The sequence below is a fragment of the Columba livia genome, chromosome 8 (genome assembly GCF_036013475.1).
Source record: "Columba livia isolate bColLiv1 breed racing homer chromosome 8, bColLiv1.pat.W.v2, whole genome shotgun sequence".
Lineage (NCBI taxonomy): Eukaryota > Metazoa > Chordata > Aves > Columbiformes > Columbidae > Columba > Columba livia.
Genome location: NC_088609.1, coordinates 6,083,330 through 6,108,985, shown reverse-complemented (window position 1 = coordinate 6,108,985; position 25,656 = coordinate 6,083,330). Strand labels below are relative to the sequence as shown.

The following is a 25,656-nucleotide window of genomic DNA, read 5'->3' as shown; positions in this document are numbered from 1 at the left end:
AGTTAGAAACCCCAGAGCAGACTCAGCTAGGACCAGGTACAGATTCCTGGATTCGCCACTGTTTTGTGGTTATGAGCCTGCTTTGTACAGCAGTAGAAATGGGGAAACGTGCACTTTTCTGTACTCTACCATGCCACGCCAATTTCGGGCCATTTCACATGCAGACATAATTTGCTATGATGGATAAAAACACCTTTAACAGTTGATTTCCCAGAGAATTCTACACATGTATTTTAAACTTTTTTACATAGTGAAAAATCAAACATAGGAACAGTAGAAAACCAAAATACATCCACATAGCTTGAATGTTTATGAATGCTTAAAACTAACCTTTGACATCACAGGTATAAAATTTGAAATGCTGAGCACTAATGCACTTTCCACCAGTATCTAGAGGTAAACCAGGAAAACTGCTTACTTGGAATCATTACAGGACAAAACCATTAATGGATTTAGAATTTAGAATTCAGATTTAGATTTTTTTTATTAGTAGTATTTTTTTCATGATGCAGGTGGGCTGTGAATCCTGGTTAAGGAGTGGCACCGATCCCCAATAGCAGCACCAGCGTCCAGCCCTCCCGAGCTAACGGCAAAGACAGACTCAGTGCTTTGAGGATTATGAGAAGCCGAGAGCAAAATATATGAGACCTCTCACACCTCCTGTCAGTGTCGAGCCTCCTGAGCAGGGGGGGAAGCAGGTTTGGGGAGGGAAAGTGGCAAATTGGCAATGAATTAATTTCAAGAAAATGTGATCTCACCGCAAGCAGCCGAGGCACAAATAGGCGATGCCCCATTCCCAGAAGTTCCAGCACCCGACATGCATACTCATTCACCAGCTTGCTCCTCTCGTCATGCATGTCCTGGGACTTTTTGACAGGTGGGGTGAGCTTGGCAGCTGGGGTTTTGCAAGGCACCCCTTCTTCCATGAGCAGCAAGTAGTAAGTATCCAGAGTGAGAAGAACAGGCTTTGAACTGCAATTTCCAAAAGTGCAAGAGGAGGAAAGCCAGCCTCAGATCTCTGGAACGGGCTGGGTTGGCCGCCTACAGCAACGCCCGCCGTCTCTCAGAAAGGGAAAAGCATCTTTGCTAAGAATCTAGGAAAAATATGATCCACCGTGCTGGCTCAGCCAGAGTCCAAAGTAGATTTGAAAAACAAACCAAAGAAAACATGGATCTAAAAATGTACCTAAAAAGCAGGAAAATGGCAGAAAATGAGCGCAGGAAAGCTCGGATGGGAGAAAAGCAACGGAGAGCTCAGCGCCTGGGGACGCGTGTGCCAGCAGCCAGCAGCAGCAATAAGAGCAATAAAGCCAGGGCAGTTCCGAAGCTGCAAAGAGAAAAGGATGAGCTCATTGCAATCTCTGATTCGTGACAAGCGTGGCGGCTGCCGCTGCTGCCTCTCGCCGTGAATCAGTAATGAAGGGGAAGGCGAGGAGGGGGCTGGGAGGAGGAGGAGGGGGTGACTGAGCATGCAGGGAGCGTCTCGGGGGAGAATGCCGTCATGAGAAGCCAATAGTGAGCGGCTGGACAGCCGAGCTCCCCTCCCCATCTACCTTCCATCAATTCAGCCGTGAGGGCTTTTGCTGTTGAATCACAGGCTTACGGTGTATGAACTGCATCCTCTGACGTTTTGTGGCGAGGAAGAAACCGGCCTGCTGGCTGATATAATGATTTCTGTTCGATCCGGTTCTGAATAATGCAAATAGAGAGTCAGTGCAGGCCGGACAGCAGCAGGGAGGGCAGGAGAGCCTCATCCCTCCTGGAGGATGAAGGCGAGAGGGGTGAGGGCATCGCCCTGGGCTGCTGGCGATGCTGAGAAGCCGCAGGCCTGCTTTGCACGGCTAGTGCAGGACTGAATTAAATAATTTAAACCATGATCACTTCCAGCGCTGCGTTCTCGGGAGGCATTTCTAAATCTGGAGACGACGGGCAGGGAGGGATGATGTCAGCAGGTGCATCTGAACGGATTCTAGGAATTGTTTGTGAGGAGAAGGCTGTGATGTGACACCTCAAACTGCCTCGCATCGCTGCCATGCAGGGACCGGGCCGGGCGCCTCCGCCGGCTGGGGATTACCAGCAGGCATTACCTCGTATTTCCTAGGTCTGTGTTTTAGAAAGCACATTTTTATGCTGCTTCATCTTTGAATTGCCTGATTATAAAGTGGGCTATGTAACAGAACAATACACGCTTCCGATGGCAGCAGACAGGAGTATTCCATACATATCTAACATACAGAAAGGTGGTAGTTTAAAATGCAGTGAGGAGCTCTATGGATCTAAACCACACTAATTGCAAACACTCCTGCAAATAAGGTCTGAAAATAATTTGTCTAACGTTTAAAGAAAAACCATCTTTAGTTAAAATACTAATGCAAAGTAAAATTCCGTAGCATGCGGTCATCGAAGGGAAATATTAAACGCATTCATGAGTAGCCAAAATAAGACAATCATTTTAAATTACTGTGAACATTCCTAGATAAGTACTGGAAAAAGCAGAGAAACTTAGAAAAATACACTGATTGCCTTCCGTCTGATACACCAGCCATAGCGGACTCCTGTTAAATACCAGTGCATTTTCTTGGATGAGAATTTTAAACATGACGTTACTACCAAAAGTAGCCCCAACCACACAGGTCGTCTTGGCTCCTGGTGACACATGAAGCAGGGGAGAAAATAGTTAAAGCAGAATCAGCAGAAGTCACGGGTCAAAGATGACAGGTAACGACAATGAGACCTCAGCTATTTATCCTATGGCCATATGGGATTTAAGTCCACTGAAGCACCTGCAAATTTTTTGCAGTAGTGAATTAGCTATTTAGTGCAGGTAGTCTTCTGAAGGCTGATTTAAGTAGCTCAAGTGGTGAAATGCTATTTTGCGGATGAAGACCTTCCTTATGGACTAGCTCTCGGAGCAGGGTGGAGGCTACAGCATCTGTCTGGGCTGAGATCAGGGCTATTTCCTGAGGAAAAAGAAACCACAACCACCACACATCTCATTCCAGTTTAAGATTATAGCGAAGATTGTGATGGGAACTCTCCCACACTCTCCAAACTCCCTCAGCACGCAGTTCCAGAGATTCTGGTTTGATACCTCGTTTGTTATTACATGCATAGGTAAACACCACAAGACTGATCATTTATCCATCACTAGTTAAATTTTCAGCTTATCACACCGTGTGTCTGTACAGCAAAAGGGTTTCAAGGAAAGGAAGTAGCTCTCTGTATTTCTTCTGAATTTTTAAAGTGTTTCCATCTAATTTAAATGCAGGCTGGTAAATATATTCCACAAACGTCAGGTTCTATCTTCCATGTGTGAATGAAAACATTACTCAAAACATTAAAAAAGAAGTAGAAAACCTTAAGTTCTGCCTTGCATAAATCAGACTTCAATAAGCTAACTCTTGTCCTCACAGAAATTCAAGTTTGGCTCATTTTGGGTAACGTCTGAGCTTACAAAAAATTCCATGAAGTGATTATTAAATCACATCTTTAATTCTAGGAAGTCACCATAGGATCCAGTAGTCAGAGGTTAAAACCAGATTAATTCAGGTTACAAACATGGTGCAAATTTTTAGGAATGAGGAAAATTAACTATAGGATTAGTTTCCCAAGAGATGTTGTCTATTGTCATCATTATGATTTTTCCATCAGGCCTGGATTTCTTGCTTAAAAAGAAGTCTCTAAAATAATAAAAAAATAAATTCCAAGGCTTGACAAAACCCCCCTTAATTATCAGCTGAAATCCAACGGTCCCTGTTCTTCAGAACTCTTTTCACACAGCGTAACAGTGAACCATCATTCAGATTTGTAGTTTGAGATTGTTTTATACTCTCTACCATTCTTCAATACTTCCACACCCTCACTGAACACTACATCTTATTTTTATCCACATCTGCCCAGAAACTGTGACTTTTCCTTGATGTAAACTTCAATTCCCTGATCCACGCCCTTGCATTACTGTCCTGCATTCTTCAAAAGGGCCTGAAGTCAACTTAAGAACTAAAAATGGTCCAAAAGGCAATAACTTGTACACTAAGTAGAAAATCACAGGCGTGGTTTGGCTTCCATGTCACACACTATCTGGTCTTTAAGTACAGTGAAATTTTCTTTTCAACCTTCCTATCCATGAAACGTCTGTTTGCAGTTAAAATCTGCTCAGCTGTACACAGCTGATGTCCACTGAGTTCAGTGGACATCAATGGCAAAATATCCTCTAAGCAAATAAAACCATATAGGATATGACTTGAAGTTATCTATGTTTTCTGAATTCTGTAGCAAACCACCAAAGATCCTGATGGGAGTCCTTTGTACATCTCTGTACTTTACAATGTACCAAATTAGAGGGACATAACTACATAACACAAATATATGTCCTGAGCTTTGTGTTGACAAGAAGAGCAAATTTTTATGGGAATGTACCGAAAGGTTGGTACAGAGATAAACTAAACATTTTCAGAATTGCTGTATCAATTGCTAATTGATCAATGCTTATTTATCACAACATCTCTCTTTTGTATGTCAACTGCTAAAAAAAAAAGAGGACTTGGATTGCCTGTAACATTTCAGGGGCAAAAAGTCACTGACTTTGCAAAGCTTAATAGACTCTAAAACTGGAAGAACAAAGAAAGTTCTCCTTCAAGTCGATTCTTATGAAAGGGTAAGACAAATTCTGTACCAGAACAGCTCTGGATTATCCATACGAATTACATCATGGCCACAATAACAGCTTCACCTCTTACCTTATCAGAAATTACTTTGTCCTTTCTGTTCTTCAGGTCTAATCACAACTGTGTAATCTGGTTTTAGTGAAGTTTACATCTTAAGCATTATTAGAGAGAACACGATAAACCAATATATTTTCACAGTAGATTCTATCAGAGATCTGTGCTGGGGTCGCGCTGGTTGATTCTTAAATGGCTTGGAAATGAGAGTGAATTGGGAGGTGACGGTGTTTGCAAATGCTACTGAATAATTCAGGGTTTTAAAGACAGGGGCTTACAGTAAAGAATTGCAGAAGAACCGTAAGAGACTGAGTGACTGGGCAACAGTACGGTAAATGAAAGTCAATGTAGATAAATGTAAATGGATGCATATGGGGAACAGCATCAATTTTACATATCAATAATAGACTCTGAGCCGACAATTGCTGCCCAGGAATGAATCTTGGAGTTACCGTGAACAGTTCTAAGAAAATATCAGCTCAGTGCACAGCAGCAGTTAAAGTAAATAAAATGAAAGTAATTAATAGGAAAGGAGTAGAGATCTAAAAGAGAATGCTATTATTCTACAGTACAACTCCATGATGCATTTTCATATTTGATATTGTGCATTACTCTGATCCTCCCATCTCAAAAAGGAGATAATGGAGACCAATAAGTATTTTATAAGAGGGAATAAGGCTCCTGAGAGCTTCCAAATGAGGAGACAAAACACAGATTAGGATTATTAAGGCAGGAAAATAGATAGTGATGAGACATCGGTAGACCTATAGAATCACAAGTGATGGAGAGAAAGTGAAGAGCTGCCAACTGTCCAAAATGCCCTCAATTACAGAAACCTCACAGGCACCTCGTGGGTGACAGGTTCAAAGCAAACAAAATGATAATTAAACTGAGAAAAAACTCCGTGGCTACTAGTTTACAAGTGTTCAAACCCATGGAATAATAGTCCGTACAACATTATTAAACATGAGACACTACTACTTTCTCAGAGAGTCTCCAAGACACAAATTGCCAGAGGAAAATTAAAAGAGTATTAATGCCCTGTTCTTACAGTCTTTCCCATGTATCCACTGCTGGCAAAGAAATACTGGAGTAGATAAGCCTACAAGTCTGATCTGGAATGACTATTTCTATATTTTAATTTATGCCAATGACACACTTTAAAAAAGTCTCCCACAGAATCACATTTGCTAGTTACAAGAGTCACAGAGAGGATATTGGGGAAAAAAATAAATTATATGTATATATCTATCTCAGTTTAACTATTCCTCTTACACTGCTTGTTTTCACTTGACTGATAACACTTGTTTCATTACTTGAAATTGTGTCCAGTTCTGGTGGACAGCAGGGTGACCATGAGCCAGCACTGGGCCCTTGTGGCCAGGAAGGCCAATGGCATCCTGGGGTGTATTACAAGGGGGGTGGTCAGTAGGTCAGAGAGGTCCTCCTTCCCCTCTACTCCGCCCTGGTGAGACCACATCTGGAATATTGTGTCCAGTTCTGGGCCCCTCAGTTCCAGAAGGACAGGGAACTGCTGGAGAGGGTCCAGCGTAGGGCAACGAAGATGATGAAGGGAGTGGAGCATCTCCCTTATGAAGAAAGGCTGAGGGAGCTGGGTCTCTTTAGTTTGGAGAAGAGGAGACTGAGAGGTGACCTTATTAATGTTTATAAATATATAAAGGGTGAGTGCCATGAGGATGGAGCCAGGCTCTTCTCGGTGGCAAACAATGATAGGACAAGGGGTAATGGGATCAAGCTGGAACACAAGAGGTTCCACTTAAATTTGAGAAGAAACTTCTTCTCAGTGAGGGTGACAGAACACTGGCCCAGGCTGCCCAGGGAGGTTGTGGAGTCTCCTTCTCTGCAGACATTCAAAACCCGCCTGGACATGTTCCTGTGCGACCTCACCTGGGTGTTCCTGCTCCAGCAGGGGGATTGGACTAGATGATCTTTTGAGGTCCCTTCCAATCCCAAACATACTGTGATACTGTGATTACTTGCTGTTACAGCTTAACTCTTTGGCTTTTTACTTTTTCGTTTTCTTCAAAGACGACGCTGCTTTTTAAACACCGACGCTCCAGGCCAGGTAGAGGAAAGCGATAATTTCAGAAGCAGGTGATAAAGGGAGGCATAATCTCAAGGGAATCACACTGGACACTTTGGTTTACACTGCAAACCACACAGCTCCCTGGAAAAATAAGTATATAACATAGCCATGAACAAACTTCCAGACCTGGGCTGCCTTCCAGTCCAATTCAAGAGATAAATGATGGACAAAATCCGAGACAGGTTAGGTTGGATGCCTGTCTAAAGAAGATAATGTCTTGGAAGTGAAAAAAGAAAAGCTACCTTTCACTATATGTTCATTAAGAAATTAAATGGAAATGTATACAAAAGTACAGCAAAATTTTATTCAAAATCTGTACTCTTACAGAAGTCCGCATCTACGGTGGTGAAACTGTATAGTATTGGTGGAACCCCCTGGCTAGTCAGCAATACTATTTCACACAAACATACGAGAACAGGACAATCACCAGAGTTATGACACCAAATTGATTTTTTAGAAATAGTAAGCACAATATTCATACAGAGAACATAATATGACCTCTCTTAAAGGTCCAGTCACTCACCCCTAAAAAGATAAATACAGAATAAAGGAGATGCAGAAGAGAATTACTAAGATATTTAGAGTTCAAGAACACTCGGAATATTGGTTTATTTAGTAACCAATATGAATGATACCTATAAATAATTCAAGGTGATAAACAGCAGCATGAGTGTCACTGGAAGGTGACTATTTAAGATAAAGGACAATGCTGATATAAAGGTAGAAGAATGGAAAATGATCAGTAATAAATCTAAACTGCAATAAGGAGAATGGCCTTCCAGCTGCAATACTGCTGCTGTTACTAGTTTTTGAAACGGATGCCGTGTCACATAATGGCATAATAGAAGAGAGGAGCATTTCTTTTGCCCAGGAGGTCCTTCTCAGTCCAGATACAGAATGATATAAAGATAAAAAATAATCCTTCTTATCAAATACTTCTGTATCAAATACTGAATTTCATCACATCTGCTGTCCTTGCCACTGGACCTGGCATCCTTCTCCTTAGTCTGTTGGGCACAGACTGACAAAGAGCGTTGAGACTGAAAAGCAGCAACAGAAATAACCAAGAAATAAAACTGTCTTGTTTAGGTAATACACAGTTATCACTTGATAAGTTGTAGCAATAAGGGCTGTGAGAACTTATAACTACTGTTAGAAATGCTGCTGCTATTCACCTGAGTTCAAGGAATGATATATAAAAGTACTATTTTTAAGATAATATATGTACTGAAGTGAATCTCTGTAAGGCAAAGATGCACTGGCTGGGCAACACAAGCAGTAACAAATATATTATTGTTTCTAACTATTTTCTACCCATTTAAATTTGGATATTATATACCTTCCTGATCAAAACTACGGCTTCCCTCTGGCATTAAGCAATATGTTTTTAGCAGTCACCCAGATGAAAGCTCAACAAACCAAGCGTCGACCTTGTGTTGTTCTGAATCACACTCCATGAGCAGATGAACCCTCAAAAGAAAGTCTGGACGTGGATCTATTTTGAAACCCCATGGTTCACTCTTGCACACTCCTCCCTGCCTTTACAGTAGGGAGCAAGTACACCAGCAGTTAATCTAGAGCCCGATTTCTTCACAATCACGTATCTTAATATTCACCTCGGTTTGCTAATTCCAAAATAAAAGCATGCGTTTAGCTGGTTTTGCTAATGTAGCAAGATCAGAAACAGACGATTAAGAAACTAATTACTGAAATATTAAAATATGAAAAAAAAAATTCTTGTTTTTTTTTAGCATATGTGAATATTTTAATGCATACTTTTAAATTTCCAACAAAGAAATCAAGCAGTTGATGCCCAAGGGGACAGGACATGCTGGCAGCAGAATGGGACACTCTCCTCTGTCATTCTCAATTAACGATCTGATTTAGGATTTTATAAATCAAAATACCAATTTTGTTTGCCGAGTTGTTCTAAACCCGGGTTTTCTACGCTGCCTTTTCCAACACCGGAGTTCTTTTCACAGCCCAGTGCTTCACTATACTTTCTGCTGCTCAGAAAATGAAAGGCGAGGGATTTGATTTTCTATCAGCTCAGCTTACTAAACGTTAATTCAGGTACAGCCTCTCCACGACGTAACTGAGTGATTAATATCCAAGTGTAAAGTACAATGCCACCAGCTGGAGGGCCGACCCGTGAGCACACTGTGGAGTACGCGAAAAGCACTGACATGCATTAGAAAATACAACACTTGGATGCTAGAGAAAGAAAAGACCGTGCTTTTCCTTTGATAAGAAATCACATTAATACCCTATCACAAATTACGGTCTCCATAGCTAAAGAGGTTTAATCCTCTAGCTGCTCATTGCTACAATCATACTCGGAATGTGGGAAAGGGAAAGGATTCCCCTCGTGGCTTAAATACATGTTTATTTTCCAAAGATGACTGCATCAAGATGTCTCGGGTAATTGGTCACAGAAGTAGTGCTGTCATTTCAAAACTAACGAGCATTCACTTGGAATAGGAGCAGCTGGTTGTAACAGTGAGAAACTGCATGGAGTAAAAGGAGTTCCAGATAAGACCTTCTATTCTGCTGCTATTTAATGAGGGACTGTGAGGCACAAGCTTCACAAAGCAGTGAGGAAAACAGCATTTGTACAGCGAAGATTCCAATGTTCCACTGGTGACGGATTCCCTCATCCAAATTAAAAATAATCACAAAGATTGCAGATGAGAGAATAAATGCTCTGTTTTAACAAAAACCAAATCCTTGGAGTAGTTTTCACCCGCTTCAGAATCAGAGAGAAACAAGAAACACAGGTTTTTTAAAGTGGTTGATCTGCGGCACACACATTCAATTTCTCTAATTTAAAAAGACAGGTATGCTAAACCATTTTGTTTCTAATAATTAGGAGTGATTATGAGTAGGAAAAAAGATTACTTCAGAACAGCAATTCCCACTGACAGCAAATCACACGCTGATTCGACTGTCCATAACCATCAGCTCCATCTTTGTACCAATATGGAACTGTGCTCTTATGTGAGTGTTTCCGACTTGGAATCTTTTCTTACTTTATTTCCCTTGTACTTGTTTTTGACTGCAATACAGAAACACTTTCTCAGGACACCTCCCCTACCATTTTGAGCCCATTACTGCTGGAACAGGCATATATGACATATTGCATGTGTATATATATATATGTGTGTGTGTATATATGTGTGTGTGTGTGTGTGTGTGTTTAACTGGATCAACAGCATGTTGTAGATCATATATCAAATGAACAAGATTGAGCACTTTCTGTTCAAGGAAATTGGGTTAATCATTCAATGCAAAGGAAAACCCCTATTTGCAACAGAACATCCATGAGTCAAGGCCTTACTTTAGTCCTTTGCAACCCTTGCCACGTTTTCTAAGCAGCCGTTCTGCTGCTCAGCTCAGCTGAACCGTTCAGACCAGCAGCAGCAGGAACCCTGAGGTGTTTTAAGATCTATAAGCTGGTATTTCTACCTCTTTTCAGAACCTGTTCCTGCTCCTGTGGCAGCATTACCTGTTGCATGTTGCTTGGATGTTCGGTTTGCTTCTTTACTATCTATCATGCCATAACCTCTTAGATTTCCCTTTAGCTATAGTGGTCTTAAACCCAGAAGACTAACAAGCCCCCGTAGTTGCAAAGAAAATATGAAACAGGAAGAAAACAGCACACACTTCCCCCCGCTTTTTACAAATTTATATTTGTGTAGAAGCACTTCCCAGGAACATACATTAAACAAATTCCCTGTTTATAGGTGAATGCATTTCATACGTATACTCACGTACCACAGAAAGTCACACCAGCATTTGACACATTAACTGTGTTAGTGCAAAACACAAGTTATTTCGGACATTTCTTTACCATAACACTACATACTATCTCATACCTACACTGATGTACTTCACTGAAGTTACTTACCCTTAAATGAAAATATATGTGTTTTGAAATTTTCATTTGCTCTGTTCACAGCAGCAGCATATATATATATATATATAAACATATATACACATACGCACTCTTGGTGTGGAGCATTTTTGCTGTCGGACTTTGTGCTGCAGAAACTGAGTCTCTGAGAATTATTCTTTACCAAACAGCTCAACTAGTAGCTGTTTGCTGGGAACACACGCTGGAGGACAAGCAACAGTCAGACGATACTGGTCTGTGCCCATGTTATGGGGTGGTTGTGTCAGGAGTGACAGGCTGCTCTGCCCTGAGCTTTAACCTAAAATATTGAGGTCAAATTATATTCCAACCAAAGGAGTCATTTCAAATTCCACAGCACGTGCCTGCACGTGGACCAGATTTCAACCAGCGCCAACCTGTGGAGGTTAATGTAAGTTAACTTGGAACTGTCTCACTGGCATCAAAAGGGCCAATGCTTTACCTGTAAGTTAATGGGTTTGTTTATTTAGGTAAATTCTGTGTTGCAGCCAAAGGCAGAAGTTCCTCATATTATAAAATCCTTCTATTCCTCTCCTGACATTACAAATACATTTGATACCAAATAATATCCGCTCACATTTCTTAAGTATTTATATGAAAGAACCCAGCCACAAAACAAATACGCTGTGGAATGGAAGTTGTTTTCTCAATAGTAATTACACATGAGACATTTAAATCCTTAGACTGCACTCGTTCCAGGAACTTTATGACATGATTAACTTTAATAAAAACAGATCTACCATAAGCACAGTTTTGAAGACGTCTGTATCCAAATAGAGGATATTTCTCCTCTGTTCCTTCCTCCAGAGGTACCACTGTTATTGTTCCCTTAGACACGACATATTAAGCTATGAAAATATTCCCTACAGTTTATTAAAATACAATTTAAAAACCTTCTAATCAATGACTTACCTTTAAAAGAGCCAAGGCTACGTGGAAGATGATGTTCATACCCTGAAAATAAGAAGAAAAAGACTTCAATCAGTCCCAGCATACAAATCTCTTTTCTCCATTACTTATCTCCACGTGGCATCATAACTAGATGCTGCAAATCCCTGGGGAATGCTTCTCTTTTCCCTGCTACACTTCAAAGTTCAGCATTAAAGCCCCAAGGCAGTTTCCAAACTCCCATCCAGGGAAGACGACGGCTCCTTGGAGCTTTTGGAATCTCACTGTTCAATCCATTGGCTGCTCTGGGTATGACGGGACATCCCTCCATCGTTTCATACCCATCGATGCTGGTTTTCATGAACGGTGCAGAATATTGTAACAAGCAGAGCATCAAGAGAATGTAATAAATAATCTAGTTGATAGGATTTTTGCTAAGTAACTGAGTTTAGCTTTGATTAATCACGTACAATCTTTCATGCTTAAATTAAAACAAAAGAACAACAAAAAAACCCACGCAGACACACAAAATCAAGTACAAAATACACCTCTTTTCTGTTCTCAACCAAAAATCAAAACCATTTCATAGGTCGGCAAATTGATGTCTATATCAAATAGTCTGCTTTCTAGTTTATAAAAGCTGGCAAAACAAGCGCAAAGAAATCCATTTAGTAAATAATAAAATGGCAACGTCTGATTATTTTTAAAAAAATCAAGAAAGCAAAAAGCGCTCCACTGATTTACTACAGAGGGGTGGAAAAGGCTACATTTTCACTTGTTTTATATAAAAATATGAAATATCACTCCTCTGCTCCTATTCAACTTCTTTTCATTTTGACAACAAAGACCTCAAGATTTTTTCAGAGGAAAGTCCCCTGGACGAGGCTCCTTTGGAGCAGCCTGAATGAAACGCCCCTGGGGTCCCCTTTGGAAATGCAGCCCGGGCAGCCTCTACCGACGGAAGAGACTCTCCAAATCTTGGTTATTTTAGATTACAAATGTCTTTGTGTTCATCCAAATATGAAAAATACCATGTTTGCTGTATTACGTACTTTGTGTTCAGACTGTTTTCCTAGATTATATTTTACAAATCTTCTTGCCTGCCTGATAATCACGGCATGATAAATCTTTACTTACGATGTCCTTCAGAGCTGGTATCTGAAAGTGACTCAACAGATTTGCACACAAGTGATACAGTCACCGCAATACAAATTGTTGTGGGGTAACAAGACTTTTTGTAAAGGAATTTTCTCCAAGAAATTTCTGTATTGAGAAATTGAGTATTTTTCCAAACTTCTTCCTGAAACCCGAGACCGTATTTCTGTAAAAATCGGCTTTTATACAAATCTGCAGAGACTTTTCAGAGGCATCCTTGGGAAGAAACTGTCTTTTTTTTTTATATATGGATAGGATGTCACCTTGAAGGGATTCTACCATTAATGAGTCTTGGAAATGCTACGACATTACACATAATGAATATTGCAACATTCCGTGAATTACTCTGCAATTCGATGTGTTATCATTATGGTAACAAACTGACTTTTTCCACTAGAGGTCACAATTGTAGCAAGACTGAACTCCAGCTCATTTAGATGAAGCTCTTCTTCCAAACGGGATAACAAATATTTCAAGTACAACAACAGTTATATTGCTTTTTATACCTCATTTTAATACAAGAATGTCTGGTTGTGAATTTCAGACATGACACTGATAATACTGGAGCACCAGCAGCGGAAAATGAAGTTTATAGTGCTCTCAGCTTTATTCCAAGTATCAATCTGAAGCCCCCAGTTAATTCCACACAGTCATGACATTAACAACTTTTACTTCCTACCAGGGAGGATTTGGTATGAATGTACACACTATAAATAAGAGTAATAACTACAAGCCAGCACACATACTGTCTTTTCTTTTTAACTAACTGGTTGTTTTCTTATTAACTAACTGGCTGATCCAATTTTATTATTTTCTCACTAGGACCACTATGTGCAACTGTGGGATTACTGAGCAATTAGTGTCCTGTCTATTTGATAGCACTACAAGGAAAAAAAAAAACACACAAAAACCAACCAAACAAACAAATAACACACAAAAAACCCACAACCAACCAACACGCAACACACCCAGTTTCCATTTACTTTCTATATTTTTTTCTGCCCTGCCTGAAACTCACATCATTTCTGAAGGCCAAGTAATCCAGCTCTCCCTTGGCACTGTTCTTACATGACCACTCCTCACACAGATAGCAAAACCTCCTGCCTTGAGGATCCCCAGCTCTTTTTTTGCCCCACCAGGCAAGGGGCAGCTCACGGGTGATTGTTTTGTAACGCGGGCAAGGCTATTCTGACTTAGCCAAGTTTCATGGTTATGATTACGAACAAGAAGGCTCAGCTCATTTTTCCACAATCCCTTCTATAAAAACTTACTTCATTTGCCACATGCTGATTTATAAGATTCAGCTTAAACTTTTTAATCTATTTTAGAACAAGGACCAAAAATACCAATGTGCACCAGACACATAAATCATGGCTTGTAATGTCCCTCCAGCAATTCTATAATGGAAACATGAAAGTACATACAAATCATCCACACGGGGAAAGAGAAGGGAGTCCATATTAAATAAGTCTTGGATAATTACTTTTTAAAATCAAAGGTCATCTGTTTAACTAGGCATTTGGAAATAAATGCTTTAATATCATGCAGATTTCATCTTAATGTTCTAAAAAATTTGCAAATGTGGAAGTTGTTCATAATTACCTAAACAGTTGCTATTTTTTAATATAAACCAGTCAGAGCTAAAAATACACGCTTACTAGACAAGAACTGTGCTAAGAGGAGAGGAATGGTTAAGGGCTTGTCATCATGTCACATCGCTCCTCAATTATATGGCCGTTCTCTTGGTTTTCAACCTGAGAGGCTTTGCTGCTACAGCGTGAAGGAAGGAGGAGTTGCAGCCTCAGAAACATCATCCTCCACCCAGCCTGCAATCGCCCTTCTGCACAACACCAGCATGTTCTTTGACAGCCTCTCCTAGAGCCTTATCTGCCCAGTTCAGCATCTGCACAGTGTCTTCTTTATTTTCCAACAGATGTTAAATTTAAGACGCCTCTTAATCTTATGTAGAGGCCTTGAGTGTTCTAGCAGATCTCATTAAGCTCAGGAGTTCTGGAGAAGGAACAAGCCCATCCCAAAGCAGATGACTCTTTAAGAGATCATTAAAAAGATTTTTAAAAGATCTTTAGAAGGGTGCTGTGTCCAGCTCTGGGTCCTCAGCACAGGTGTAGAGATTTTGACTGCGGGGTGACAATAAAACTGTGGCAGATGAATTGGTAGCCCCCTCTTCCCACTAAGGACAGGCAATCGGAAGGGAAAGAAGGACAGAGAGAAGAGAGTTGGAAGAATTAAAAATGTTTTACTAATGCTACTAATAAGAATAGAGAAAGTAATACAAAATATACAAAACCAATCTTGAAAACCCCAGCAACTGCAGAGCCGGCACCCGAAATCCTGGGTTGGACTCTGCAGCCAACCGGAGCGGGATTCAGTCTGTCGCTAGGCCTCAGTTCGCAGGGATGACTAGCAAGGTCCTCTCCTAATGTCGACTTAAGGAAAAGAGATGAGATCCTCGTGATCTCCCCCTTTTATATGAAGTATTCACGTGAATGGGATGTTATATTCCACTGGTCAGCTTCTTGGTCACCTGTTTCTCGTTGCCCCTCTCGCGAGATGTGCATCAATCGTTATCAATAACCTCGCATTTCATTGCTACGTTTACCAAAACATGTATCTGGTTTTCCAGGAAAATGCAACCAATATGAGAGCTTTAGCTGACAGGCAAATTCATTAAAAGAGAAACTTGTTTTTAATAAAACCAGGACAGACATGGACCTGTTGGAGAGGGGCCAGAGGAGCCACAGAAATGATCCGAGGCTGGAACAGCTCTGCTGGGAGGACAGGCTGAGAGAGTTGGGGTGTTCAGCTGGAGAAGAGAAGCTCCAAGGAGACCTTATTGTGGCCTTTCTGTACTTAAAAGCGGTCGATAAGAAAGATGGGGACAGACTTTTGAGCAGGGCCTGTTGCAACAGGACAAGGGGTGATGGTTTTAAACTAATGCAGGGGAGATTCAGGCTGGACGTGAGGAAGAAATTTTTGCCCCTGCGGGTGGTGAGAGCCTGGCCCAGGTTGGCCAGAGAGGTGGTGGATGCCCCATCCCTGGAGACATCCCAGGCCAGGCTGGACGGCTCTGAGCAACCTGAGCTGGTGAAGATGTCCCTGCTCATGGCAGGGGTGGGACTCAATAAGCTTTGAAGGTCCTTCCAACCCAAACTATTCTATGAACTCTTGACTACGCTGCAGTCAAGATGGTAAGTTAAGGGTCAAGAAAGGGAAAAATTTAGAGTTTGTGCTGTCATACATCCTCCTAATGTCTCCTGCTGACTGCCACGCTGATTGTTCTCTGTCCTATAAAGACCTCCATAGGGCAGCACTTACTCAGGAAGAAAGAGCACAGTTTTGGAGAAGAACCCTTTTACACCTACTGGGATGAACACTCACCACCCAGTAGGTCACCGTTTAACTCACTAAGATTGGGCTTCACAGAAACATGTACTTGTTCAGATGAAATGTCAAAAGACGGTCATTTCCAGCAGAGGTTGCAGCTACCATTCTCATGGGCAAAACAGCGAAAGTACATCTCGTAAGACCGTAAAAATGAAACACTTCAACTGCAAATGATACATGTGCACTGAAATTAAGGCTGGCTGAAAATAAGTGGGAATCTCATTATGGTAACTCTCTTCTAGTGAAAGATTTTCACCGTTCCTTAACCCCCTCTGAGGCCAAGGTTCCTTCTGCACATAGAAGCTCTCTTTGAGGAGTCCTCAGTTTGAGTCCCTCTGCACTTTGATAGAAAATGACATTCAAAAAGGCCTGAAAAGATTAGGAACAACGGACAGCAAACAGAGAACGGTAAAAATCAGATTTTGTACTATCCAGTTTGTATTGAGTGAGACCTCTGTGCCAGAAAGGATGCTCGCGGTTTCCTTTAGAAGGGAGGAGGTGTATCTATCCATCTGACCCAGCAAATCTACCCAGAGACTGGAAAAAAAGGAGTTACAGGGAAGAAACCTATAACTTGGAACTGGCAAAGCTCACAAGCCAAGTCTGGAGCTGACAAAAGAGTCAAGCCAAACTATTAAATCAGCTAGTACCTGGACACCATTTGCATGGGGGACAACTGTGCAATTTATCTCCTGTTTTAAAGCTTCTCTTTAATGACGGAAGCCTTGGGAGAAGGGAGGGTGTATTAAATACTGGCACTTCTCCCTCTCCAACCCACACCATCTGACAGACCTTCCTCTGGTTACAGGGCATCATTTTGACAAACAATAGGAAATGAATCTCTTAAAAATATACAGAAAATTCATTTAAAGTTAGTGCCTTATCTGCGGTTTTGCTCCTAGGTATGCATGACATGTACGAGGAAAAAGTGAAGATCCCGATACAATATTCACTCAAGTTCAGCACCAGGTAAAGAAGATAAATGGGAAAATCAGCTGAGCAGCTCTTCAAGGTCTGAGAAGTCTCAAGGCTCGCATGATGTGCAATCAGGAGAACAAGTTAATCTGTTCCAGCTTTCTAACAAGTGAATTTTTTTTTTAGGACAGATTAGCTATTCAGCTGAAGTTAATTTGACATTGTTTCATAATTCGAAAGTGTTTCATAATTATGTGTTCAGTTGCACACTCTTTCAAAGGAGCTACAGAGGGTAATTGGGGTTACAAACTCTAAAGGAAAATTAAAATTCTATTTATGTTTTGGATTGCTTCCAGCAAAACATTCGTTTGGCAACTCTAATATGTTGAGAGCACACAATAAACTTTAGGAATGTCACAAATGTATGTATTTTGCTGACAACATAAATATATGGGTCTGAAGCTCAATTTTCCCTTTTTAAGTAAGGCAGACTTGGACCACGCTCTGCAGGGATATGCACATTAATTAACATCTTTTCCTCAGATACAGTTTGTACATCTTGTACATTTATTCTAGTCCAATGACAAGACAACTAAGGCAAAGAAAGGTTAACTCTCATTCAAATAAGGCATGACATAAACCAGCAAGCTTTGTATGAGCAACAGATACAGCTTGCTTGCTAAACAGTTATGTTAGACAGAAAAAAAAGAAAAAGCAAATTGCATAGAGATCTTGCTGTTAATGCATGTTAATGCCAGCCTCTCAGACTGGGCTTCCCCCTGTGGCCCCATAGACATTGCTTACTGCAAAAACTCACAACAGGAAACGTCGTAACACAAGAAAGAAGAAAAGAAAATACAGGAATCCCCATCTTGATACTATGATGCTGTGAATACTAAACAAACCAAATTAAAACTAGTTGACTGAATTATTAGATAAACAGGTACCAGGGAAATGGTAAAAATGGCACCATGGGGTTCAGTACTTATTGTGTCACTTCTCTGTATTTTGCAGCATGAAAAGGCACACAATAAATAATACTACCACGCAACCATAAACCTGCATTAGTATGATTTCACATGAAATTTTGGTTGGTTGGTTGCTTTCAACAGAAATGAATGGCATTTAGGAGTGCTAGTGAATGTTTACATGTTGTGGGTGACTTCCACTAATTTGCTGCTGAGATGTTGCTACGGCTGATTGAAGGTAAAGAGTGCTATGAGATTAGTGCTTTTTCCTCTCCAGCTTCTGTGACTGTTCTCACAGGATAAAAGCTAACTTTAAATCACTTGCACATATCAAACTGCTCCCTGACATGGGGTATTTCTCAGCGGCCTGTTCCTAAATCGCAGGCAGCTGGTTAGGGCCTGGCAGCGTGCTTTCTCTGTTTGCCTAACCAGGCCATATAAAAAGACCACTTTCCTGGTTTTCAGAGGTTTAAATTATAGGGGCTTTAGACATTCCTTTCCCTCTTTCCAAACCTGATTAATATGTGGACAATGAAGGGGGACTGAATGCACACTAGACATCAAGGGCCTCACCATCCACATACGACGAGGACAGAAAGAAAGGCCTCGTATCTCTGTAGATAAGACGGGTCTGCCAGCTCTCGTATGGAAACAGAGAATGGTTGTGAGAAATGTCCAGAATCTTCCAGTGCCCAGTCTCCTTGAGGGGAGACAAGGTGAGGAGTTCAGAACATCTCCTGACAGAGAACCTTATCTCCCTGCCCCTCTACATGTGGTCACGTAACACAATTCGTGCCCACGTTGAATCCACAGTCCTGCTTCCTTGCTCTCCATCAGATCTGCTCAGCAGTCACTCTTCGCTTTAGAATCACAGGATAGTTTGGGTTGAAGGGACCTTCAAAGCTCATCCAGTGCCACCCCTGCCATGAGCAGGGACATCTTCACCAGCTCAGGTTGCTCAGAGCCCCGTCCAGCCTGGCCTGGGATGTCTCCAGGGATGGTTCATCCACCACCTCTCTGGGCAACCTGGGCCAGGCTCTCACCACCCTCAGGGGAAAAATTTGCTTCTCCCTTCTCTCTTTTTCTTCTGCACCACAGTGCTGTACTTTGAAAATTCAGTGTGGCCTCAGATTCCAAGCACAAATTAATGGAAGGTGTTTTGGCAGAGACAGACTGCACCACCCTCTTTTTCAAAAACAGTCCCCAAATTAGCTTAGTTTTCTGGATTTGCTCATGGAATATCTCTCTCCCATTTGTGATGCTTTCCTTCAGTTATTTCTGAAGCATTTTTGAGGACTGCCAAGACTGCTTTAGAACACGCTGCTATTCAAATACAGCAGATGGCACTGGTGTTAAGTAAGCATTATGGAAATTTACTGTATTCCTAGAAAAACCAACCAAGTGCACATCAACTACTAAATGGCTAAAATATTTCAGTCGCAATGGGGAAAGTAATTCAGAGACAGGCTGTGACATGGCATCAGATGTCTCTCCCCTCGAAGGCATAAACCAGATCACTCATTTAGGTCCCTCATCTTCTGTAACTTGTCACCTGTATCTTAAAGCATTTTCTGAAGCGGAAGCAGCCTCAGCATTTTAGGACCAACAACATTTATCGGCATCACCAAAAAGGTACCTTCTGTTCACAGAAGTTATCTTGAATTGCAGATTGTTGTGAGACTGTGTTTTCTTTGCTCACGCTGAGTATTTATCAGCAGCCTTGTTATTTTTGGGATAAACAAGCTGTAGCTCTGAATGGAAGATACATAAATTACAGATGCTCACAGGAACAGCTGGACAACATAGTGTAAAGCGTTATATTAAACCCTGTGGCTTTCCAAGAACATCTTAGATGTACTCTATTAAAATACCCTTCTCAGTCCAAGCTTGAATTCTTATAAACTCTGTGTAGCTTTAAAAGTTAACAGAGCATTTGGTGCTCCCCTGTCCCCGTGGCAATACACAACACTGCATTAGATACCTCAAAGATTTCTGCTGTTGATTGAGATTTCACATCCCAACACCTCCACTTACGACTTTCAGTTTGAAAACAACTTTGAATTCTTTATCATTACAATCTGAAAGTTTTAAACACACATATACAAAAACTTTAAAATAAGTTCCTCATCCATCAAACACACAATCAAATACTGCATCCTTTTTTCTGTCCTTTTACTTTAATTTCTGTTCTAGTACTGAAAAGAAAAACTAGTAGAATACAGCTGGAGTCATCAGAGAAACGATGATAAAATTCCTTTTAGCATGGCTTTAAATCTAAATACATAGAAGCGAAACATCCAGGGCCAGAAAACCTGAGCAAACTCCATTGCAGACCTCAAGTTTTTGCAACAAAAAAAAGGTTATGATTGACATGTCCACAGATGCTTGAATGTAGCAAACCAGCATTACCACTGGACATGCATGTTCAAATTCTGGTCTTCTATCTGGAGCCTGAGAGATAACCTATTCTCTTGCTTCTTAGACTAATTACAAGCTACCAGTCTTGGAAATAAAACCTTTCCAGTCTCTTTATCAGCCACTGCTGTTTCATGTAAAGATTTCCGAGAGAGACTGAGCTCTCTAGCAGGTGTAATGCAAAGAGCAATGGAGAGGAGGAAAGACACAGTCGAAATGCCAAAGTCTAAGCACCTGAATTCATCAGGAGGAACACAAACACCCCCTCCAGCCTTTTCCAACTCCCATGTATGACATTGACTTTACCTCTGCAAATATTACCGAAATAACGCAGGCAGTTTCAGCACAGACCTGTACCTACTTGGAATTTGAGCCTAGCTTTTCATACGCTGTTACTGAAAGAGATTTCATTTCCAGCAAGCCCAATCTGATGTTTTGTAAGATTTATTGAAACATTCATAACTGGGAGGGTTAACAAATGCAGACAATGTGTCAAAACCAGCTGATTTTAAAAAGTTCAATTTTTCTTCCCCTATAGATCTGGAGAAGATAAACAACTGTGCACAATATTTTATGTAATTCACATTTCATCTGAGCGCAGATTTACAGAGGAAGTGGGCTTGTTCCTGACTCAATTCCTGAGGAAGTTTAATAAATTAAAATGTTAATCTGCTCTTTCTCAACTCTGTTGGAGGCATCACAGAAGTATTTGACAGTGACAGATAAAAAATAGCAGGCTATTATGGTATCTACTACTCCGTTAGCATGAACACGCAGAGACGAGCGGCCTTATCGTCTGAGCGATACCATACGGCGCAGTGTTTCCTGGCACATCCATCCTTCAGCAAGACACGCGTAAGACAGAAATCAAATCTTCAGCGCCAATAGTTATAATTCTTCTAAGATTTTCATTATTTCATTAGGAAGCAGCGCTCCCGGGGAGCACATCTACACAATGTGGTGCCGCATTTTTACTATCACTAGGTGCTCGCTTACCAGCACCGAGCCACTCACAGCGTAAAAGATGTTTAAAAACACCCATCAGTCCTCGTTATCACAGATAGTTTCTCAAAATTGATTACAGAAGTTATTTTATACAAAGTTCTGAATGCAATAGTTGATCAACAAAGGCCACGGAATGATGGTATGTACCTTGTTTCCCTGAAAATAAGATCTATCCCGAAAATAAGGCCGAGCATGATTTTTCAGGATGTTTGAGGATGCTTGAAATATAAGCCCTACTCCAAAACTAAGTCTTAGTTACAGTTAATAAAAGAAGTAACTTTAAATACTGTCCGTGCACCTGTACATGTACAAAAAGTAATAAGATTTGGAGCAAAAATTAATACAAGACCCTGTCTCATTTTTGGGGAAACAGGGTAGCTTTCAGTTCCCACTTCTTCCCCTATGCTGTTGTGTGGTCCTGTGAAAGGCAGTTTCACTTTTCTGTTATTGGCTATATTAGACAACATTAAATTATTTCATATTCAAAACTGATAATCAGTTGCATCCCCTTCTATTCAGTGTTGATCACAGTGCAGCATCTTAGCAGTCAAACTATTAATTTTTGTAATGAGACAAATTACTGAGACTAAAATATACAAATATCTGAGCCAGTGCAGAAAAGGCAGCATGTAACAGGGTTTTTTATACACTCCCTAAAAGGAGAGAAGCAGAATTCTCAAGTATTTTATATCCCCAAGAACCGCACATGAAAACGGCCAGATTGACTTAACATGGAGGTTACCAATAGCATCCCCAAATTCTAGGTTAGGAATGGAATGATAGCTTGAGCTTTCAATCTCCTTCAGTTTAGGCAGTATTGTATATATCACAACCAGTTAAAATATTTTGCTTTTTTAAGCAGAGAAAATAACAGAAATTTAAGAATTGCTTATAAATTGTCTGCCAACTGGTTTGTGGGTTTGGTTGTTGTTTTTTTCCCCCCTCTTCTAAATGCCTACTGAAGGTCACTTATTAGTGCTTTCAAAACACATATTTTCATATTAAATTGTAAATTTTAAAATGCAAAATGAATTTAAATGTCAACACCCAGGTGCAGGTGTTGCACCGGGGACAGCTCTATCTAAGCAACACACGCTTTACCTAGACAAGTCGCTATTTCTGAGCATGACTTTAAATAAATAATTCGAAATGGAACAAAAGGAGACAGCAAAACAGAGCAGGCTCACCAAGTGTTCAATAACATCATGTCATATTGATGGATAAGACTGACAGGTCCAAATACAACTCTGAATTTCATCAACAAAGTTGTTCTTCAACACAAACAGAAATAGCAACAGGAGAGGAGATATATAAAGCAGTTGAAACAGGCAGCTCAAAGGAACACTGTAGAATGATCTTCAGCTGATGCTGACGTGAAAATTGATCTACGTAGCCGGGCTCAAAAACACGCAGTTTGCTGTAATCACATGAAAATTTTCAACTGCATCAGGAGGTTTGTGGTTTTATTACAGGCAAAGTATTGAGCCTTAAAATATGTACCATGGCACTGTGGAGCCTCCAAGTCCAAAATTTTCTTCAAGCTTCTGTCATTGGGAATACAAAGAATTCCAAACCATCTCATTACCAGGTGAGGTTGAATAACAAATTCTCTCCTATCGAGACAATATTCTAAGGCCACTGGAAATTTGGGTAATTTGGGCATTGAACCACATTCTCAACAGCCTGAAGAAAGCTTAAAAATAAAGAAGGTCAGAGGAAGACAATGGGATAAAAGAGTTCAGTCACATAGAGAACCACAGCAAGTCCCAAATTTATATAAATTTAAATAAAATAGTTCCTCCTATCAAGTCATTTAATGAGAAAATGATAAAAAGACCTCAGCCGTAATGACACGAGCTTTGATGAGATTTAAAAAATTTCTCAATAAAACGTAATTCCCATCATAAATGTAACTATTTATTCCTAGGTGAGGCAGCGTACCTCCCTGGCTTCCTGCACAACTCCAGCGTTTCCAACAGGAATCTGTCCTCTCTGCATCGAGAGTTAAAGAATATCTACAAGGACCAATTTCACTCTTCCAGCCACAGCCAAGAACTAAAATGACAAATCCCATCCAAAAACCCTTGGTTGACACCAGTTGTTCATCCACACTTCCAATATTTTCACAGGGACCAGAGAGGCTCCCTTGGAATGACTAGTTGGCAGCTCCCATTCAGCAATGACTCCGGTTGTTTTTCTTCCCCCAATATTTTCTGTTCATAAAAGAGTTGCATAGGATGTAAATGTTTTGTCACCGACAGACAGGACAGGGATGTGGAGAAAGCACGGTCAGGAAGGAAGTTGAAGGCTATTTAAAATTCATCTGTATCTATGACAAATTAATGAGAAGGCTGGAAGCTTGTTTTAAAAATACAAGGTAGTTCACATCAAAAGCTTTTTGATTTTGAGGATTTTTTTTTGCAGAAGAATACATTCCACTGGTAGCAGCTGCAACTGTTTTTTCTCCTTCCAGTTGCGGCATTACAGGCATGCTGTTTGTTCAGAGATAAAGAAAAGAACAATTAGATGCAGAACAACATTCCTTTTTGACTGCTCCATTACTCCTTCTGGAGGCTGCCTGGACAGACAGCTCTGCTGTATGATTTCAGTCCTCCATTTAGGAATGGTTTCTTTCTTATTCTGTCTATGGCCATATGCCTTCAGATTTTATTTTTGTTCTATAATGAGGACCAACTAGATTTTTATTTTAATACATTTTTAATCTACGCTCCTCCCACAGTTCTCAGGAGCGCCTGTCGCTTCAGGCGGGTTGACTCATGCATCTCCGGAGCGGTTTTCCGCTGGCCTGCGCTGCCGCCTCAGTGTGTTGTCTACACGCTGCCCCACTGTTTCTCAAGATGTCTGTATGTATCATCTCACTTGAAATCCATTTTCTTACCATTCTGGGTTTATTTTTAGCTGTTGTAAAAGAGGTTCCTTTAGCCTTATGTGACTACAAACACTAACAAGTTTCCCTTTCTCTAGCAGACTCTCTCACTTTCTTCTGGGATTCTTTCACCTTCTTTCCCAGAGTAACTCCTCCAGACACGCTGAGATAAACACTGCCAGATGTGAGGTGAATGCAAATGCTTTAAGAGTTGTTCCTATTTTTTTCATTCTAAACATTAAATCTATATTAAGCATGACTGAAAGACTTCTTCAGCATATTTCATCATCAAGTTTAATACAATAAAAAGCGCAGGAGCTTTGGCCAGGATGTAACTAGGCCGCTATCACAATAATCACCACTATGAAATGAGGTTCTGTACTTCTTGACAAACGATCTCTTCCAACGGTTATTTCTCAGAGTATCTCTACATCAAGATCAGAATGATGTAATAAACTGAACTGACAAAGAATGAGGAAATCCACACCAGAAGCTCATTCTGAAAATTAACTAATGACTCAAAAGTGATCAAGGGATTGTGTTCATTTGCTGCACGACCATCTCTGCAGAGAAGATGACAAAGAGCAGAAAAACTAACAACCTTTCTGCTTTTTCTGTTTGCTTACTTCAAATAATCAAGACATTGTGAAAGAAAGAGAGCTCAGATGTTTATATGAAAATGTGAAATTGCCATTACTACCTTTCACACTCGGATATCCGGTGGTATTAACCCACCTCTTTGATAACTGAGCACCGATATGCAGAAGAAGCAATATTCTTAAGGAAAAAAAAAGATTGCATTATGAGTACTGGACAATATTTAATGCTAAATGCTATCTAGACGTGCAGCAAGCCTGAAAATTTGCAAGTAAAATACTTCACAGTAAAAATTAACAGAATGAACTAGAGTCAAGAGTGTTTCATACTCATTAAGTCCTTTGAAATTAAAATTGTCTTTTTTATTTGTGACCCATTTAAACCAGAGAGGAAATCAGTGGCAGGTTCAAAAGCAGGTTTAATTCCACAGATGCCCTGACTTCCTGGTGACAAAAGCAAGTACTAATAATTTACTAAAACAAACATTCCAGACTATCAATCTATTCTTTTTTTCCAAAGGAAGTGCAGATAGGTTTACAATACAAAAACATACCATTTTGTATCTGGAGTAATGCGTTCCTTATTGAAATAGGGTAAAACAATAAGAAGAGCTTCATTCGACTGTGCTGTTTGGTAGTTCTCACTATTTGTTTAATATCCGG

The 25,656-nt window shown here is 40.5% G+C and overlaps 1 protein-coding gene across 21 annotated transcripts in view; it reads right to left on the bottom strand.

Moving 5' to 3' along the window:
• RABGAP1L (RAB GTPase activating protein 1 like) overlaps positions 1-25,656 on the bottom strand; it is a 245,480-nt gene that overhangs the window by 61,003 nt on the left and 158,821 nt on the right. For 19 of the 21 annotated variants that reach the window (XM_065070826.1, XM_065070831.1, XM_065070830.1 and 16 more), the window contains one exon: positions 11,672-11,713. In XM_065070826.1, coding sequence (XP_064926898.1) covers positions 11,672-11,713 — 42 coding nt within the window. Of the gene's footprint in view, positions 1-758; positions 1,460-11,671; positions 11,714-25,656 lie in introns of those variants that run through there. The other 2 variants (XM_065070838.1, XM_021285710.2) reach the window with 2 other exon arrangements.